The 20,266-nt window shown below is 36.5% G+C and overlaps 1 protein-coding gene across 2 annotated transcripts in view; it reads right to left on the bottom strand.

The window, feature by feature from the left end:
* ANK2 (ankyrin 2) overlaps nt 1-20,266 on the bottom strand; it is a 655,140-nt gene that overhangs the window by 458,342 nt on the left and 176,532 nt on the right. Inside the window, exon 2 of one of the 2 annotated variants that reach the window (XM_044224185.1) lies at nt 16,235-16,295. The exons of the other annotated variant lie outside the window; for it this stretch is intronic. Coding sequence (XP_044080120.1) covers nt 16,235-16,255 — 21 coding nt within the window. The 5' untranslated portion in view covers nt 16,256-16,295. The remainder of the gene's footprint in view (nt 1-16,234; nt 16,296-20,266) is intronic. 2 annotated transcript variants of the gene reach the window in all.

Below are 20,266 nucleotides of genomic sequence, written 5' to 3' on the forward strand. Positions count from 1 at the left end.
CTCCATGGGGAGTCTGCTTCGCTCTCTGACCTTCTCCCCTCTCATGCTCTCTCTCACTGTCTCTCTCTCTCAAATAAATAAATAAAATCTTTAAAAAAAAAAAAGTCTCTTATCAAATTGATTCTGTTTATTTGTGAAATAACAAACAAAACTATAAATCTTGAGCTATGACATCAAAGTGTGGTGGTAAGCATTAAAAGCATTTAGTAGAAAGGTCTGAATAATACCAGGTAGCATTCAAATAAGAAGGCACAAGAAGATTTCATTAATAAAATGTGATGCTCTTATCCTCTAATCTAACCATTGCCAAGAAACCATTTTCTGTTTTATCACTAAGGAGACTTGACTGAATTTAAAAATTCCCTCAATTTTGCTCAACAAAACCAAGATTTTTTTTATCTGCTTCTCCTAAATCTTCAGACAGGTAAAATAATATTCACTTGGACAAGAAATACATCAGTCACCATGAAGGCAATCATAGAAAACCAGCGTCTGGAATTAAATGTTGCCTTCATCCTACTCAACTACTTCCGGTCACATAGCTTACACCTGGAGTGATGCTGCCTGCAACAAATCTGGGCAGGTGACCTGATCTTCTTGTCCCTCCTTAAGTGAAAATCTGATGGTACCACTTTCCTGCTTATGCTCCTCCCGTGCTCTGCAGAATCTGGACTACTCATGCAACGAAGGCAAATCCAGTGAGTCATCTCCAGTCCCTGCGAACCCAGAGCAGCCCTCCAGCACAACTTCCCAGGTACTCCAGGCCACTGAGCTTGTCTGAGTCTTGGGAGTCCTTCTTGAGACTGCTCCAGGCAGCCACATCCAATCAATCAGATGGCCCATGAAATAACACCTATTTACCTCCTGAAGATATTGCTGGAGGCTCTGGGCAGCAGTGGACTCAGTGTCAAATCTGACTCAGAGAGGAAAGATGCTGATAGTGCCAGCCAAGCAAAGGATGTAATGCATGAGCCCCAATCTCTGCATCTTAATCCTAGTAGCCAGACAGCCCTTCTAAGGTGGATGGTGTCTCTGGATACTAGGCTGAAACCACTGGCAACCAAATTATAAAATTAGCCCCCTTTTCTTCTAGTCTCATGTTTATGTAAAAACGTCCTGGTTAATATTTGGTTCCCATATAATTTTACTTGCCTATAAATTTAGAATACCACACTCATGTTGGCACTACTATTCAAATTTATGCAATAATACACTGGAATTCTTCTGTTTTATGTAACTTTCTATAAGGTCAGTTAATGTGGCTTAACCCTAAGAAATTGCTTGGTGGGCTGACACCCTTAGTTTCTGAGCTATGAAGTCAGGATTCAATGCAGAACCATGATGAGCTCCCCAAGATCTATGTCATCTAATAATTTATCTTAACAACCAAGCAGCTGGAGTTTACTGATGATGCTACATCTTTCTCATCGGACTCTCAACATGCAATGCATGGAAGAAAAGTCCCTTGTGATTTGAGCCCCACCCTTTTTATTTTACCAATTTCACCTCCAAAATGATCAAACAAATGGTACCAACAAGAGGAGTGCTACCCATGGCGGTGGTGGTGGTGGAGGGTAGGATGTTCACTATCGAATCTGAAGTTAGGAAGCACAACCTAAAATAGGAGAGTAAGAAACCACATTGGAAGTTGGGAGCATGGAAAGCTTGTCGAACTGACCTGGATGTAAGAAGATATGGCAACTGGGTTTAGACCCAAACAAGTCATCACTAAAGAGACTGTTAGGAGCTCTTCTATTGTGATGCTTGGGTGCTCCGGCAGAAAGATGATAGCTGAAAACAGTTGTGTGACTCTTAAGCCTCACTACTCAAATCTACCTTGTGCAGAAACCCTGAGTTCTAGTAACCCTGAATTACTTGCACTTCTGGAACTGGCTTATTCCACACACACCTGTACCCTGGCACGTGCTCTTCCTTCTTGCCAGAACACAACTGGTCTTGACCCGAGACTTGCCTCCTCACTGTTCCCATAGTATGTAAAGCACTGAAATTTAAGTTGTCACTATATAATTCCTTTATGAGTATAAATTCCTTAAAAGCAAAGCCCTGTTTATGTCATCTTAATTCCACAGAAGTGCTTTTCAAGTACTTTATATATAGTAAAGAGATAGGAAATTGGATCAGTGAATCACTCATTAAAATACATTGAATAGAAATCCTGATGTTACTATAATGGTCCAAGGTACTCTTAGAGGGGCACCTGGGTGGCTCAGTCACTTAAGTGGCTGTCTTCGGCTCACGTCATGACCCCCAGGTCACCGATCAAGCCCCGCATCCAGCTCCCTGCTCAGCGGGGAGCCTGCTCCTCCTTCCTCCAACCCAGCTCGTGCTCTCTCAAATAAATAAATAAAATCTTTTTTTAAAAAAAGATATTCTCAGAAATAATCATTATCTACTCACCCAACAAAGGCGTAATCAAGATTTTTGCTTTTTATGTTTTTGTGTCAGGCTTTGTGCTGGGAATGGAAAAGATGGACGTGACTCAATCTTAACTGCTGAGATTATAGTCTTAGTGGGAAGTTAACACTTGTACTCTAGCCATATTGCTATCCAAGTGTGCCACAAAATATGTATAGATTACAAATGTTTCATTGAATTACTTAAATAGTTTAAATGCAGAAGTTTTAATTTATGCATTAGTTATATTCATCAAGTCTTTCTAGATCAATTTCTTCTGCTTCATAACTACAGGTTAGGTATAGAATTATAATGTACATCAGGGACGCCTGGGTGGCTCAGTTTGTTGAGCATCTGATCTTGACTTTGGCTCAGGTCATGATCTCAGGGTCCTGGGACTGAGCTCCAGGTCTGGCGCCACACTCAGCGCTCAATCTGCCCGAGATTATCTCTCTCTCCCTCTCCTTCTGCCCCTCCTCCTGCTCTCTCTCACTCTCTTTCTCCTAAAAATAAATAATTACATCTTTTTAAAAAATTATAATTACATCAAAGACGATTTTGATAAATAACCCCACTCACAGACCTGCTCAATAATAAAGATGCAGTAGTACACTTAGTGCATTAACCTTCAACAACCAAATCAAAGCAGATTTTTATTACTTATATTTATAAACTATTTTTTCTGCAGAATCACATCAGAACACAAAAGAACAATGGATTCATGCAACGGATTTATTAACTCAGAAACTGTAACACTTAGAATCCATAAGCTAAATGTATTGTTTGATCTCTAAAATATATTTGTAAGATAATAAGAAAAACTTTTTTGTTTTAATGAAACACACACATCAGTTTTTCTCAATGCAACAGCTAAATTCAATTAAAAACATTAAAAAGTAGGAAGAAAGAAAAAATTGGCATATACTAATTTTTGATATTCTAGATACAAAATTTGGTGATAGCAGGCAACCATCTTACTAAGTCTACTTATACTTAATAATTACACTAAGCAAAGTCATATGCATACAAAGTTGCAATGCCTAAATAATAAAGGCAAACACAAGTCTGGAACCTAACAGAAACTGAAAAATAATTTATATTATCTAGTTATAAGTTTTTAAAACCCCAAACTATTACTCAAAATACATTCCATCCAATATTTTTCTTTTTTTTTTTAAAGATTTTATTTATTTATTTGACAGAGAGAGCAAGCAGGGGGAGAGGCAGAGGAAGAGGGAGAAGCAGGCTCCCTGCAAGGCAGGGAAGCCCGATATGGGACTCAATCCCAGGACTCCGGGATCATGACCCTGCTGAAGGCAGTGGCTTAACCCACTAAGCCACCCAGGTGCCCCTCCATCTAATATTTTTCTTTGAGAATTTTAACTTACCCTTTATTTTTTAAGACTTATTTATTTATTTTTGGGGGGCGGGGAGCAGAGGGAGAGGATGAGAATCTTTCAAGCAGACTCCCCACTGAGCGCAGAGCCCAATGCAGGACTCCATCTCACGACCCTGAGATCATGACCTGAGCTGAAACCAAGAGTTGCATGCTTAGCCAACTGCACCATCCAGGCACCTATAACTTACCCTTTAAAAAAAAAATCTTTTTGGAGACTTCATGCTCTATAAGGTCTTGTGTTCTCAATAAGGATTTCATTAGTTGGGGTTTGACATTTACCACTCATTTGTATATCCCAATATGTTTACTGAGCTCCCATCGTAAGCTTTGAGACACTGAGGATCCTAAGAAAGCAAATTAGGTCCCTGTCCAGAGGAGCTATCGCTAAAAAAAAAAAACTACACAAGGAAGTGGAAAGAGCAGAAATAACTAGAGAAGAAATCAAAATCTAATTTCTGAAACTCAATTCAATTCAGGAGAAAGAGACTTATCATCTTGGGAAAATCAGAAAACATGGACCCTATATTTAGTCACACACTTTAGTCTAGAGATATTTTCCAATAGCTATTCAGAAGGAAGCAGCAGTCACTGGGACATGGCCCCCCCAGAAGCACCAGTCATTACTGTTAACCGTAGACTGCTGCATTTAACTTTCCAAAAGCAGGATTCATCTTCAAATTCACATGTTCAAGCATCCCCAATAATTTTTTTTCCTCCAATGAAGGAAACATTATGTTCTTACCTAGACTATTATTTTAGTCATGAGATAGGAATTTGAATTTTAAAAATCAGGAGGGGGACTAACTCTCTAAAGCACCTTCCATCTCTACATTTAGGAAACAGCCGGTATCATTCTTTCCAAGTCTCAATATGCATATGCTGGGACCTTTTCTCCTCCAGCTCACAGAAGGAAAATTAAGCAGGTGTGGGGGAAAAAATATCAGATTTTAGTTCATACTAGATACCTTATGCAACTATATCAAACTTCAGCCTATGCTAACTCTGTAAATGACCAGATGCAATAAAGTTAACACAAATGGACCTTTCATTACTATGTTTACATAAATCTACATACTCAGATACAGTTTGATTTCATGAATAAAATCATGAGTTTTGAAATCAAACAAGGGTAGGTTTGAAACCTAGTCATGTCACAATTAATGTGACCCAAACAAGTTATGTAACCACACCTATATCAATTTCCACTTCGACAGAATGGAAATAATAAAAATCTACCTCAAAGAATGATGCACCTGAGGTTTTCAGCAGAAAGGAGGCAATAAGGATATCATGTCTATTGAAAAGAACAGAGGTTAGGGGCTCCTGGATGGCTCCGTGGGTTGAGCAGCTGACTCCTGATTTCCACTCAGGTTATAATCTTAGGGTCCTGGGATCAAACCCTGTGTCCAGATCCGTGCTCTAAGTCTGCTTCAGATTCTCTCTCCTTCTCTCTTTCTCTCCCTCTGCTTCTCCTCCTGCGCACACATACACATTCATTCTCTCTCTCTCTCTCTTAAACAAAAAATAAATGTTAAAAAATAAAAAAAGAAAACAAAAGAAGACAGGATAAAACATCTGTGAAAGTTTCCCTAATATAAGAGAATATAAATGTAGAAAAAAATGCCTTGAAGATGCTCTTATAACTAAATAGCAAACTGTCCTGTTTTTATAAGCTTGGATCTCTTGTTAAACTCCACTCTGGGTACTGTATTATAATTTCTCTATGGTTTCCAAATAGGGTCTTCAAGTTACTGAATAAAAATAGGTACATCTATACAAGCTTATAATACATGTCTAACAAATTTACAAATAAGGGCAATACAAATGAAGGGAACAGAGGATACAAAGAGATTTTTTAAAGCAATTAAACAATTCAAGGTATTGACCTCATTTAGAATCCAAAAATCTAACTGAGGAAAATTCAAGAACATCTATTTCTTGAAATGTATTATTCAAAAATTAATCCTATTTAAGAGGCGCCTGGGTGGCTCAGTGGGTTAAAGCCTCTGCCTTTGGCTCAGGTCATGGTCCCAGGGTTCTGGGATCCAGCCCCGAATCAGGCTTTCTGCTCAGCAGGGAGCCTGCTTCCCTTCCCCTCTCTCTGCCTGCCTCTCTGCCTACCTGTGATCTCTGTCTGTCAAATAAATAAATAAAATATTTTTAAAAATAATCCCATTTAAAAATGTAGTTTTAGAAAAATAAGTAAAAGATACAAAGTAAGATCAATTTTCCAACATTATGTCATTTAGAAGGGGCTAATAATGACTTAATAAAGTTCTCATGATAGATTGGCAATCTCACTTTCTCATTCTTTCCCTCTATCTCACTTTTCCTTCCTTTCTACCACTTTTGTTTTTAGAATGATAATGATTCCACTTTTTAATTTTTCTTATTTTTTTAAAAGATATTTATTTATTTATTTGACAAAGACACAACAATAGAGTGAACAGAAGCCAGGGGAGTGGAAGAGAGAGAAGCAGGCTTCCTGCTGAGTAGGGAGCCTGATACAGGCTTGATCCCAGGTCCCTGGGATTATGATCTGCGCTCAAGCCAGACACTTAATGACTGAGCCACCCACACACCCGTGGATTGCACCTTTTTAAAGATTTTATTTATTTGAGAGAGAAAGAGCACGAGCAGGGGGAGGGGCAAAGGACTAGGGAGAAGGAGACTCCCTGAAGAGCAGGGAGCCACACGCAAGGCTGCATCAGGGCTGGATCACAGACCCCAAGATCATTAGTACAGTAATTAAATAAACATGCTTTTAGTTAACTTGCTCCAGAATGTGAACTATTTTTCTAGCTGACTCAAATAATTATTAAAATATTTTAGCTACAATTATTTTTCCTTTTTTTTACCTGAATAACTTGGCAAAAACAAATTATATAGAGACAACTTCAGCTTCGTTTCATGTCATTGACAATATAGTAAGTAAAAGAGTAGTGTTACACTTTTTAAAAATCATATTGATAATGTTGTGTTTTTCACCACAATAAAAAAAAAGTAATGAATTACCACCCATGATTCACAGAATATATGATAAAACCAGTGGCTTTTCTCAGGGGATGCTAAGATCCAGCCCCCCGGTATGGAACATCTAACTAAAATAGATTTACTAATGGAAAAATATAGTTTATTTCTCACTTGTTTAAAATATATCAAACATTTGTGTCTAAATTTTGAAAGCAAGTATAAAAACCATATTGTTGACAGGATGAGTTAATCAATCACTCTGTTGACCTGGCCTCAAATACACTCAGGCTTAAGCCAAAAAGTATATTTCCAATCAACTACACAAACATCCACTGAGAAAAGGTAAGAGAAACAGAACCACACAAAATTTAACACATCTAAAAAGCCATCAGCATTTCAGCCCATGTCATCTATGCAATCTTAAGCTGTAGGTGATTAATTATAATAAACTATTACGTGGCTAATTTAAAATGAGAATCCCTACCCCTGGGTCCTTACTTTGCCTACATATCTGATAGATCCACCCACAGTTTCCATCAAACATATGAACATAAAATTAAAAATTTTTAATATAGTGCTTCTATAATATTTTATGTTTGTTACTACTCTGCCATTATTGTTCTTCATTTTTGTCTCTTGTTAATCAAATTTCATTTATTCATTAAACCTTTCATATAGTTGATGATCTGTAACTTCACTAAATTGATTTATCTCTTACAGATTTTACTAAGCAGAAAATAGCAATAATAAAATATGAAATACTGGTCAGCTAAAGGGATATAGAAATACAAGTATAAATATATATATATACACACACACACAATCTAGGAAGCCTATAACAGCAGTGTAAGAGTTTATGCATACCTGTACTATAAGTTTTGTTTGTTTTTAAAGATTTTTATTTATTTGAGAGAGAGAGCAACAAGAGAGAGCATGAAGAACAAGGCATGGGGTAGAGGCAGAGGGAGAAGGAGACTCGCTGTTAAGCAGGGAGCCAGACATGGGGCTCAATCCCAGGACCCTGAGATCATGACCTGAGCCAAAGGCCTCTGCTTAACCAACTGAGCCATCCAGGTGCCCCTATAAAAATATTTTTAAATTAGCTATGTTCCTGAAGGATATAAAGGCCCACACATGGTCTAATATAGAATTTTAATGTAGATTTACAGGAGGTGAAACTGATGGACCCAAACCAGAACTCTACATACATGGGGGGGGGGGGGCTAATTGCTATTTTTTCCATTCACTAACAATGGCTAATGATGTATTTTGTAACCACCACTTACAATCTTTTCTATCAGATGGATGTTTTTGCAACTCCCTAATTTCAGTCCTTTTAGGGCAATGTTTACAAATAGAAACAATGTTGTGTCATTGCTACTCTTATAACAATACTACCTTAAAATTAACTCTACACTTTCTGCAAAGTCAATAGATCTCTAAGTTCCTACCCTAATTGTCTCGATAGACTTGCTACATTTTCTAGCTCTTAGTGTTCATATTCAACAACAAAAAAGAACTAATCTTCCCTTCCTCATCCATACTTAGAAATAATTGTCATGATAACCACATAAAATATGCACAGATATTTATGACAGAAATGGGTTTTTTTTCTTTCTTTCTTTGTCTTTTTGTTTTTCTAACCTTGGCCATCATTCCACCTCAGAAAAATAAATTTATTCACTCTATTTAAAAAGCTCTCTATCAAGTCAAGTATCATATAGTTTCACTTATTTGTGGAGCATAACAAATAACATGGAGGACATAGGGAGATGGAGAGGGGATGGGAGTTGGGGTAAATTGGAAGGGGAGGTGAACCATGAGAGACTATGGACTCTGAAAAACAATCTGAGGGTTTTGAAGAGGCGGTGTGGGGGGGTGGGAGGTTGGGGGAGCCAGGTAGAGGGTATTAAGGAGGGTACATATTGCATGGAGCACTGGGTGTGGTGCAAGAACAATGAATTCTGTTATGCTGAAAAGAAATTAAAAAAAAAAACACACAAAAAAGCTCTCTATCTACCCTTAAAAGTAAATTTCTCTTTGCCTATTTTAAGCCCAAATATTTTACAATACCCCAACTGTAACTGAACAATTACAAAACGTGAAAGTCAGGGATTTACATTTTAAGTAAATCAGTTTCTCTACTGTTTTGTGTGATTTAATTTTTTAAATAAAATGCTTAAAATATCTATATTTGAATTTAGAACGCACAGTCAAATTGCTTGTAATTGCTGTAATACCTTGTACTGAAAGACCAGGTCATCACACAATTCATTTACATGCATATAATCGAATATAAAACATATACTACATATTAATATTGAAATATATAGTACATTTTGTATACAGCAATATTTGCCAGAAAAATACTCTTTGTAGATAAGCTCATTATACTCTTCTGTAGCTTGTTTTTCTACAATGTAAATAATCTGAGTCAGTAAACAAGATTTGTCTCACATGGATACATACTCAGAAAGTTGGCTACATTGATTCACTCATAATGATGAAACTATAACAATAAGTAGCAAGAAAAACAAAAGATATTCAAATAGAATTTCCTTTTTGCTTAAAAGGCAAATGACAAAATAAATAAAAGTCCTCAAATTATAAACCATATGGCTTGGGCTTCTGTCAATTATGATAAATTATTTCGGGAGCACAAATGGGTATTAAAAACACTTTTGAAAAGGCTAAATATAGTTTTTTCTTTTACTGTTTTTTAAATGTTGCTTCTAAAATCTCTTAGCAATTGTCTTCCAAATATTACCCTCTTTCTAAGGTAAAAAAGACAAAAGATAATTAGTTCCTCTGGAAGTCTCTATGTTTGCTTGATTGTTCCAAGTAGAAATATGCATATTTGCAGATCTGCCAAGTTCAACCCATTTTGCTGAAGAATTCCCAGTGCGTTGGATTTTTGCCAAAAACTAAGCTTAGTTATTGAAAGTTCCTTTTTCTCCATCTGCAAAATTTCACTCTTTCCCTCTGCTGGTGGCCACAGACACCCTTTATAGATATTAGGTTTAGACATGCAATGAAACACACATTTGTTTCCTTTAAGCTTCACAACAATGAATACTTCAGTATTTCCTTATTCTAAGTATTTTACTTTAGAGCAGCTCTCAGTAACTCAAGTTCACCATTCCCTGTGGAGCTGAAGAAAGCTTTTATGGGATAGGCTCTTCCTATAAGATTTGCAACTCTTACCATTATCTGAAGAGTTCAGAAGCACTTCTAAAAGCTGTAAGCATTTTACAATGTTTTCTTTGCACCACTGAACAGCCCCAGCTGATGAAAGCAAAATGAAAGGGGCCAGATGCATGCTGAGAAGGGCATGCTCTTTTCTGTGAGATCAGTTTTTTCAGCTTTAGTTCACTGATCAGGGTAAGGTCCTGCTTTCCTTATATGCTCTGCCTGTAAGCATGTGGCCTCAGACACGAGATTGATGTGATTCATAGAAGTTTGTGGGGGTGGGGGGGGGGGAAGTCCCTCTAACTTACCCAAGAAGAACATGCTTACTCTATGGTTATTTGTGGAAAAATTTTAAACACTAAAGATATGGTTGACAACAAAAATTAACATATATTTTACTGCTGTGCCTCTGGTTAATATATGACCACTACAGTAACTGTAAAAAAGAGTTACGGGCATTGCTAGAATTACAATTAGTTTATACAAATTAAATGGGAGTATTATGGGAGCAGGAGGCAAATTTTGCTTTAAAAGAAGTAAACCATCAATGAGTTCATTACAGCAAGTTGTTCACTTGATCAGATTCCAGTCCTTTCTATAAGATCTCTGTTGTACAGAGACTGACCACAGAGTGAAGGAGTGTCTGAGAAATGTGGTACAGAAAAATTCATCATAGAGTGAATACTTACCCCCAAATTATGTTCTTTTCTTAGTACATTAGTAGTACATAGAAACATTAGTAGTACTTTGGTTTTCTGAGTCTTCGTTTTCTCTTTTTTTCACAATGAGGACAGAAAAAAGGACTTTATGCCAGCTGTAAACAGCTTTAACCAAAACCAAACATAACAAAAGAGGAAACAGAATGAAACAAACAAACCAAAAAAAAAAAAAGGTTCTATTCTCCAGTCACAAGAACTGTAAGTCAAACACAATTACGGTACTATAATGGTATTATATCAATTAAACCGAGCTTAGAAGGAGAGACTAGAGGATGCCTGGGTGGCTCAGTCATTAAGAGTCTGCCTTTGCTCAGGTCATGATCACAGGATCCTGGGATCCAGCCCGGCATCAGGCTCCCTGCTCTGCGGGAAGCCTGCTTCTCCCTCTCCCACTGACCCTGCTTGTGTTCTCTCTTTCACTGTGTGTCTCTCTGTCAAATAAATAAATAAAATCTTTTGAAAAAAATAAAAAATAAAAAAAGGAGATACTAGAAAGCTCCCATTTTGATTTGATGGTTGGTAACACTGAAATGGATTAAGATGAGCAAATGTAATTCTATCATTCTCTCAACGATATACATTATTCAGGAAAAAATACCCCAGAAAATACAGAGCTTGAGAGTTTGGAGTTATCTAAATTTAAGCAAATCATGTCATAATTTTATTGGCCAGAACAAAGGACATATATTCCATCACCATAGGAAAGGTCTCAAATATTATGTACTATTTACATGAAAAGATAAACTGGCATCACTTGAAGTGTAAAACCATTGACATTACAGGCAAACAAAAATACACATATTATCAATAATTATGTCAATGCAGGGTATTCTATTCCCTAATATCTGAAAAGATTAATCTCTGCTATTTTCTGCCAGTAGCCCTACATATTTAAGTTTGAAGTCATGACCCAGAGATCCAGAGTTGATGCTCTTCTGACCAACCCAACCACACATCCCTTTTTAAAATTTTTATTATTTATTTGAGTCCTACATATTTAAACAAGCCTTAAAAAAAAAAGTAAAAACTCAAGACTAGAAATTTGTAGTTAGCTCGTATGATGTCATACTTAACCCTTTTGTCTCATTTCCTTTTGTTCCTTGCTTCTCTAGAGCTACAACAAGATTTCAGATACTAGGAGATACATATTCTAATTTATGACTCAGGGATATATACCTGAATAGATGTCAGGGACATAATCCAGAGTCCTGAGCTCTTCTCTTTCCCCAGGAAATGAATCTTGCAATGAAAGGATAATGGGCCAGACTTCCAAAGTCAGGGATACCAGAGGGAGTCCTCAGCCAGCCAGAGTTCATCCCAGTGATCTCTATATTAAAAGCTCTTGCTGGCCTAAAGTCCCTAGTGGCCTGAGCCCTGCAGAGATAGTCCTCTAATCACACAGTTATTTAGAGGGAGGACTGTGTGGAGGCAATTAAAAAGGCAGTAGGTTTCAAGGATATAAATTCCTCTTTGGATGCTCAGACCCACTTCTTTCTCAGTAAACCACTGGAAATATTTAAGTTCTTGGGTAGCATTTTCTGGCATGGAGGACCAGGCCTTTTCTTGCTGTCTCTATCTGTTTGGAACTTTCCCTTCAAAACTTCAGCTAGTTCTTATCCCGGCTGGCTTTTGGGTCTGACTTCACTAGGCCACTTTGGCCTTGAAATAAAATTTTGGCTCTACCACATTGGGTGGTAATTTACTGTGCAAACTGGACAAGCTACTTAACTTCTATGAGCCTCTGTTTCATCAAATAGAAAACCAAGTCATAATACCAACTTTCACTGAAAAAATGAAATTACATTTTAAAAATTTTTAAAAAAATAATACCACCTTTATTGGGTTGCTAGAACTCTCAAAAATAACACAGATAAACTATTTGGTATTGTATGTGTCACATGTCATGTGTTTTGTACTGTCCCCATTAGTTTTTTAGTCTGTCTTTATAACTGTTAGCAAGTTCTACATACTTCAATTTAGCCTTCATTTGACTGTTCCCTGTATCTTATCCATGCTCTGGTTTCCAACCAGACAGGGTAACTGTTATTTTCTTATAAACATTCAATTCCATGTCTGTAAATACCATTAGCCTCAGGCAAAGTCATACCCTAAAAGAAGAGTATCATATTGGCTACTTGAACTTTTCATGGTGGCTCAAGATCAAGGCAATTAAACCCTCTCTCGCATAGTCATATGTATACCCTTTGAGGACAATAAAGAACAGCTCTACTCATGAGCTTAGTAAAGTGTTTCCCATTTACAAACTGTAGTCACCCTACCAGCAGATTTAATTAAACAGAGTGTCTGGCTTTCTCAACCCCAGATTGACAACATACTTAGAAATGGTTTTTATGGAGCATCTTTGGCCAAAATTAGTATCTGTTATCACTAAAATTAGCAATATAAGATAATTACACAATATGGATCAAAGTTGACAGTAACCTGCTTATTTTATTACAAAGAAAAAAAATATCCCCAAACCACAATTTATCCTAAGAACCTTATATTTTGATGTAATTCACTACAGTTGTGATTATCTAGAATTTTAATTTTCAATGTTCCATGGAGGTTTATTGGTGATGTCTCAGAAGACCCACCTGAAAGGGAGATAAGGAAAGGGGGAAGGAGGTGGCGAGTATAGGTGTGTCCCCGGTCCCCCATGTCTACTGGATCTAGAACAGTTCTCCTTATATCTTTGTTTACACCAAATTTTAATTTGCAAAGTCGTTTTGCAGCTAAAAAAACATTTGGAAGTCCCAGAACTAGAAGATCTCTTCAGCTTAATAAAGAGTTCTATGCCCTCAAGTAAACACTCTTAAAAATCAAAATGGGAATTTAGAGTTTCTGGGCCTGTTTAATACTTCCACAGCCTAACCTGACTGTCCAAAGGATACTTTCCAGAAGGGAAAGAATGTGCCAAGCTAATGACACCTGAGTAGGGAAAGTAGGCTCTCTTCTGTCACGGCAACCAAGACATAAGCTTTGGATTTAAAAAAAAAAAAAAAAAAAAGTAATCTTTTCTTCAAAGTCAAATAGCATTCCTAAATTTGCCATGAAAATACTGTCATTAGGAGACACATACCAAAATTCAGGACCTAAAAAAAGAACAATCACTATATTTCTTACTACTTTCCTTGAAGCAGAGCATCTCTGATTTCTAATTTTTTGAAAGTAATATTCACACATATAGTACATTTATAAATATACATGATATACATCCATGAAAATTAAGGGAAAAGACCATACTTAGATGAATGTAATTAAATTTGGTTCCATCTTATTCTATGGAAGAAGGTAATCATTTGCTAGGTTTAAATAAGTCCTTTTACCACCAAACACTTGTCACAGTCTACAAAGTTGGCTGAAGGTTGAAAAGCTTACTAATTGGAAGTTTAAGACCACTGGCAAAATTTAGAGAATCTGATAATACTACAAATTCCAAGTTATTGATACCAGCCTAGTCTATTAAGACACTCTCCAATGCAACTTTCCCTCTGTCTTACTATTCTCTACAAACACTATTTCAAACATTCCTCCTTTCCTCAGATCCTTACTATTCTAGCCATACCTTCTCCATGAAGAAAACAGAGACCATTGCTAATACTCCCTAATCTTCCCCTCACAAGTCAATGAGCCTATCCGTACCTATATACATCCTACTATCATTGCCTTAGTTATGTTGAGGTAGGTATCCTCCCACCACTTATGTGTAATTCTTTTTCCTGGGCTACCTGCTTCATCCTTTCTGCCATTCTCAAGAAACCCATACAATCAGTCTCTCCCCTTCTTCTACATCATCCCCATTAACACTTAAACATGTTCAAGACTCTTTCATCCCAACATCCCTGTCCAGCTCCTGGATTCTCTCCACTTTCATTCACACACAAAATTTTCAAAGAGCTATTGTTTTTGCTAACTCCATCTCCTCACCTCCTATTTATTCCTCAACCCACCTCCAATCTAGCTTCTGCCCCTACCATTCCACCACAGCCTCCCTTGCCAAAGTCACTAAGGATATTTATGTGGAAAAACCTAATGGGTTTATTGAAGTCTTTGTCTTTTTTGACCTGTCAGCAACATTTGACGCTTCTGTCAACCGATTAGTCTCACCTTTCTTTCAAGTATTGGAATTAGTCCTAGGGTCTTTAACACACTATAATCTCTTTAAGAATCACCCATTTGTTCCCACAGTCTTAGTTACCAACTGTGAGACAGTGATTCCCAAAATCTACCACAGATATCTCCTCTGAGTTTCTAAACTCATCTAGCCAACTGCTGACTTGGCATTTATACGTGGAAGTCTCACTGGTATCTCGTGAAGCAAATTATATCATAACATATTAATACAATAAGACAAGGTAGTATCTGCCTTTCCTGAAACTAGCCCAAGCTGATTGGTGCTCTCCTATTATCAGAATTAATAAAATTCCCTAATTCTCATTTGACACTCCAAAAAATAGCCACAAGGTAGAGAAAATTTATGCTAATTTAATGATTACCTTTAAAAGAATATAAACGTTTGGTATAAAATTATTTCCCCCACTTTTTTTCAAACTTCTTTTCAAATTAACCCTCTTCAGTGGTACCTGTCCTGAGATTTATAAAACGCTTCAGAAAATTCCCAAGCAAAATTAGAAATTTTTTAAAACCGTGATTTTATAATAAGTTGCATTGATTTCTCCTCCCTTGATATTCTCATATATCTTCTGTTTTTTGAAATGAGCTATTAACTTAGTATAAAGGGACAATACATGCTTTACTCCATCTCATGTCTCTTGCATGATTATCAATGTTCATGGCATCACACAGATCATCTAACAATTCATAATGCAACTGTTTCCCCTGTAACTAGACACGATGGTTTCTACAGTATTTCAAAGATTTCTTCTAGAAAAGAAAGTGACTTTAAAAAAATCAGATTTTCACAAACTTATGTAGGTGATAGATAACCAAGATGAGGAATTTTTATATTCTATTATTTCTCTGAGTGTAATATTTCCTTATTTCTTCATTTTCTCCCTTATTTAATTTTTTTACATAAATAGATCTGGAGAATCCTCCACCATGATTTAAATTATCCAGAATTTAAATTATCCAGAATCAAACTGGTTTACTGACAAGCTTAGAGCAATCAATTTTATGAGCAATTCTGGAGATAATGTTTTGATCACAGAGAAGAAACCATAAGCCCTTAGAAAAAAATAGATGACTATGACGCACAAATCCCAATGTTTTCATTTTCTCTATTGTGTCAAACTTTGCTCCCCACCTCCCTCTTTCCACCAGTGAATATGTGAACATAATGATCAATTCATTTATCTTTCCACTCCCAAATAATACTGACAATAATTTCCATGACTACAGAATAAAGTCATATCACATATTACATTTCTCATAATTAAAATACCATTAAAGCTATAATATCTTTAAACATCTGTTTACTTAAAAAAATTTTTTTCTCCAAAATTGCATTTACTTTCCAACCTCTGTGTCTTTTTATAGAATTCCTTTTACAGTAATATTAAAATATCAAAAGTACCTTTTGCAACATGGCTGTCATTTGAAATATCAGTTCTTCATGTCCCTGTTCAGTTACTTACCTAAAAAAACAAAAAAGGAAATATAAGTTTGAAATCATTTTAATTTGTCATTAAGAAGAGTTTTTTCATTTCTAATAAAAACAGGTTTACAGTAGGCACTAAAAAATTTACTTTATAAGAAAACTCACTCTATTATAAATGCAAAAGAGCTAAACAAAAAATATGTAAATATTTCAAGAGCTCAGAAACCTAGCAAAACAAAGTAGATGAAAAGATGTAAAAATAGCATATGTAAGAGGAACAGATTAAAGAAATTCTGAAAATGTACATCTAATCATAAGGAAATTTAAGTAACATTAGCAGATTTAATACAGTCAAGATAATCGTAAACAAGATAAAACTCTTGTGGGGTGCCTGGGTGGCTCAGTCAGTTAAGCATCTCTCTTTGGCTCAGGTCATGATCCCAGAGTCCTAGAATCCAACCCTGCATCCAGCCCCACATGGAACTCCCTATTGGGTGGGGAGCCTGTTTCTCGGTCTCCTTCTGCCCCTACTTGTGCTCACACACACTCTCTCTCTGTCAAATAAACATAGAAATAATCCTTTAAAAAAAAAAAGATGAAACTCTTGCATTCATAATTGAGATCTGTCTTTACTGATTCAAGTTCAGAATGCCAAACAACACTTTGATTGATGCTTTGGTCATATTCTATCTCATTTTTTTAAAATTTTATTTATTATTTGAAAGACGGACAGAGAGAGCACAAGCAGAGGGAGGGGCAGAAGGAAAGGGACAAGCAGACTGCCTCTGAGCATGGGGCTGAACACAGGACAGGGATCCAAGGACCCTGAGATCATGGCCTTAGCCAAAGTCAGTCACTTAACTGACTAAGCCACCCAGGCACCCCTTTGGTCATATTCTGTATGAAAGTTTACATAACCTATATTAAAACTTTTATTGTTAAAACATTACAAAACCAAACAAACAAAAAAAACCCACATTACATTGTAAATTGTAAAAACATTACAAAAAGTAAAAGAATTTAAGGAACAACAAAAATTATTCTTATTCCATTATCTGAACTCAACATTGTTCTTATTTATTCATGTTCTTTTTCCTTTAAATCTACGAATATGAATATGTATTCAGTTAAACAGGTGAATATAATCCTAGTGTGAACATTAGTATGTCTCCTTCGAAATTAGTATATCTAACACACTATAAATACAAAATATTATACTCTTCTTTATTATTATTTATAATTATTTTTCCATGTCACTGCCTAGTCTTCATACCTGTCATTTTAAAGTCTGCCAATTTACTTGCCCATTATCTTTTTAATGACATTTAAGTTACTGCCAAATTTCTATAAAAAATAATTTCAGTATAGGTGTGTGTGTGTGTGTATGTATATCCTTCTTCTATCTCTCTTCAGCTCCATTCATCCTTAGTCCTAATTTTTTTTTTTTAATTTTTAAATATTTGACTTATTGGGACACCTGGGTGGCTCAGTTGTTAAGTGTCTGCCTTTTTGGCTCAGGTCATGATCCCAGGGTTCTGGGATCAAGCTCCGTGTCAGGCTCCCTGCTTGGTGGGAAGCCTGCTTCTCCCTCTCCCAACCCCCACCCCATTCTGTTTCCTCTCTCACTGTCTCTCTCTCTGTCAAATAAATAAAGAAAATCTTAAAAAAAAAAAAAAAGATTTTTTTTTTTTAATTCTTTTATTTGATAGAGGGATAGAGAAAGCCAGAGAGCACAAGCGGGGAAATGACAGACAAAGGGAGAGGAAGAAGCAGGCTCCCCACTGAGCAGGGAACCCAATGTGGGGCTTGATCCCACGCCCCTGGGATCACAACCTGAGCCAAAGGCAGATGACTTAACCAACTGAGCCACCCACGCTTCCCTTTAGTCCTAATTTTTAATGATTCATATGTGTCCCTATATTTGGTGGGATACATCCTTCTTTGTTGCTCTTTTTTTTTTTCCAGAACAAACTTTTCAGTTGACGCCTATATATTTTCCAGTTAAAGCTTGGTATCAGTTTGTTGAGTTTAATTCCTTAAAGTCCAACCAGGGACTTACTAGGAGAGCATTCAGTCTATAAATAGATGAAATGAATTGACAACTCCAACAACTGTTTGTCATCTCATCCAATCCTTCTTCAAATCTTTCTTTTCGTCTTCCAAAAAAGCTTTCCAGTTTTCTTTGTATAGTCCATTCACACCCTTTTCTAAGCTCATTTTGAAGTATTTAATACTTTTTCCTGTAATTGTCAACAGGATATTTTTTCTTGTTTTATTTTCTCTCTGATACACATAAATCTTATTAATCCTTACTCTTTTATTTTGTGTTTATTCACTTTAGAGTTTATAAGCTCTTTAAATTTTTTGACATTTCTCTGATTACATAATAATTTCTTAAAACTATTAGGAAAATGCATCAATTTTTCCTGAGTATCCCCATTATACATGTTCATATACTTGGGCAGAGGGACTATGATATGCAGAACAATCTGGAGTTGATGACAAGGAGGACGATTAAGATGACTTCCCGAGCTACATTTCAAAAGCAGGCGTTGATCACACACAATATTCAAGTATTTTATACGTTAGATTATAGGAATCAACCTAAATAATCTTCTTGAGCAGACTTTCAGAAAGAACTTACTATACAATTATATCCTTTAGCTTCTCTCAGAAAGCTATTTTAAGGGCATTTGTGCCATATGGGAGAAAAGGTGCAAGGATGTGAACTGCCACGACAGTAAAAGAGCCTCGCACTGGAATGCCACAGGCCCGGATTGAAGGCCTAATTCTGCCCCATGCTAACTTGAAAATCGCTTAAACTCTGAGCCTCAGTTCTTCTGATGACATGAGGTTACTTGGAGGATTGGAGATGCTCCTGGCATAAATCTGGCACTCCAAAGGCGGTATTATAATTTTTTGAGAGGTTATGTTTTGACTTCATTCTAAGCATTTTACATACATCTATTCATTTAGTCACACAATAACCATGTGAAATATTATACACACTGAGTCCATGAGGAATAGGTTCAGAGTCTATAGTGAAAATGTTCACAAACGATCAGTGTCATTGTCTCCTGGATGCTAAGTTAATCTTCTCTCCATTTTAACATTCTGTCTTCTATTTTCATTCTTTTTCCCTAGTAAGATCCAGCTTTTCATCATATTCTAAAGACTTCCTTTTAATTTGTAATCATTGAAAAAGAGTTTTCCAAATTTACTTTAAAATCCAGTGAATAATGTCAGTAATTTTGAAACTGTCATTAAAAATCATCTAATCAATTTAATTCAAAATACCTTTTCCAGGGGCACCTGGGTGGCTCTGGTGGTTAAGTGTCTGCCTTCAGCTCAGGTCATGATCTCTAGGTCCTGGGATCTAGCCCCATATCAGGCTGCCAGTCTGCCTCTCCCTCTGCATCTTCTGTCCACCCCCCCACCTTGTGCTCTCTGGCTCTCTCCCTCTCTCAAATGAATAAATAAAATCTTATTTAAAAATATACCTTTTCCAACATGATCACTACTTCCTTTGACTCACCCTACAACCAGACCAAATTTCTTGATATTCCTCTTTACATACAAGCAAAATTTGATCTCATTTCCCGTCTCAATGCTTTTAGATCAACATAATTCATTTACAAACTTTATTACAAAAAACAACTGCTTGTGCTGGTTATTTTCTAGGCACCTCTGAGCACCCATCTGTTCACGTCTTCTCTCAGCCTTGCTCTTGTCCTGTGAAGCTGACCTCTAAAGACTACATCACACAAGCTTTATTGACCACTGGCTTCTATTTGGGTTTGGCCAGTGGGATGCACTGACAAGAGATCCCAAAGTGGGATCGGAGAGACACTGATCCACATTTTCTTCATATTCCCTCCCTGCTTTCAGATTCTGGCAGTGCCTGCATCCTGCTGGCACTACAGCTGCCATCAGATGAGCCCTCTTCTACCGGTTACTAACACAGTTTCCTCAACCTTGATGGTCCTTCAGGTCTAGCCTAGGTGAGAA

The sequence above is a fragment of the Neovison vison genome, chromosome 11 (genome assembly GCF_020171115.1).
Source record: "Neovison vison isolate M4711 chromosome 11, ASM_NN_V1, whole genome shotgun sequence".
NCBI classification, from domain to species: Eukaryota; Metazoa; Chordata; class Mammalia; order Carnivora; family Mustelidae; genus Neogale; species Neogale vison.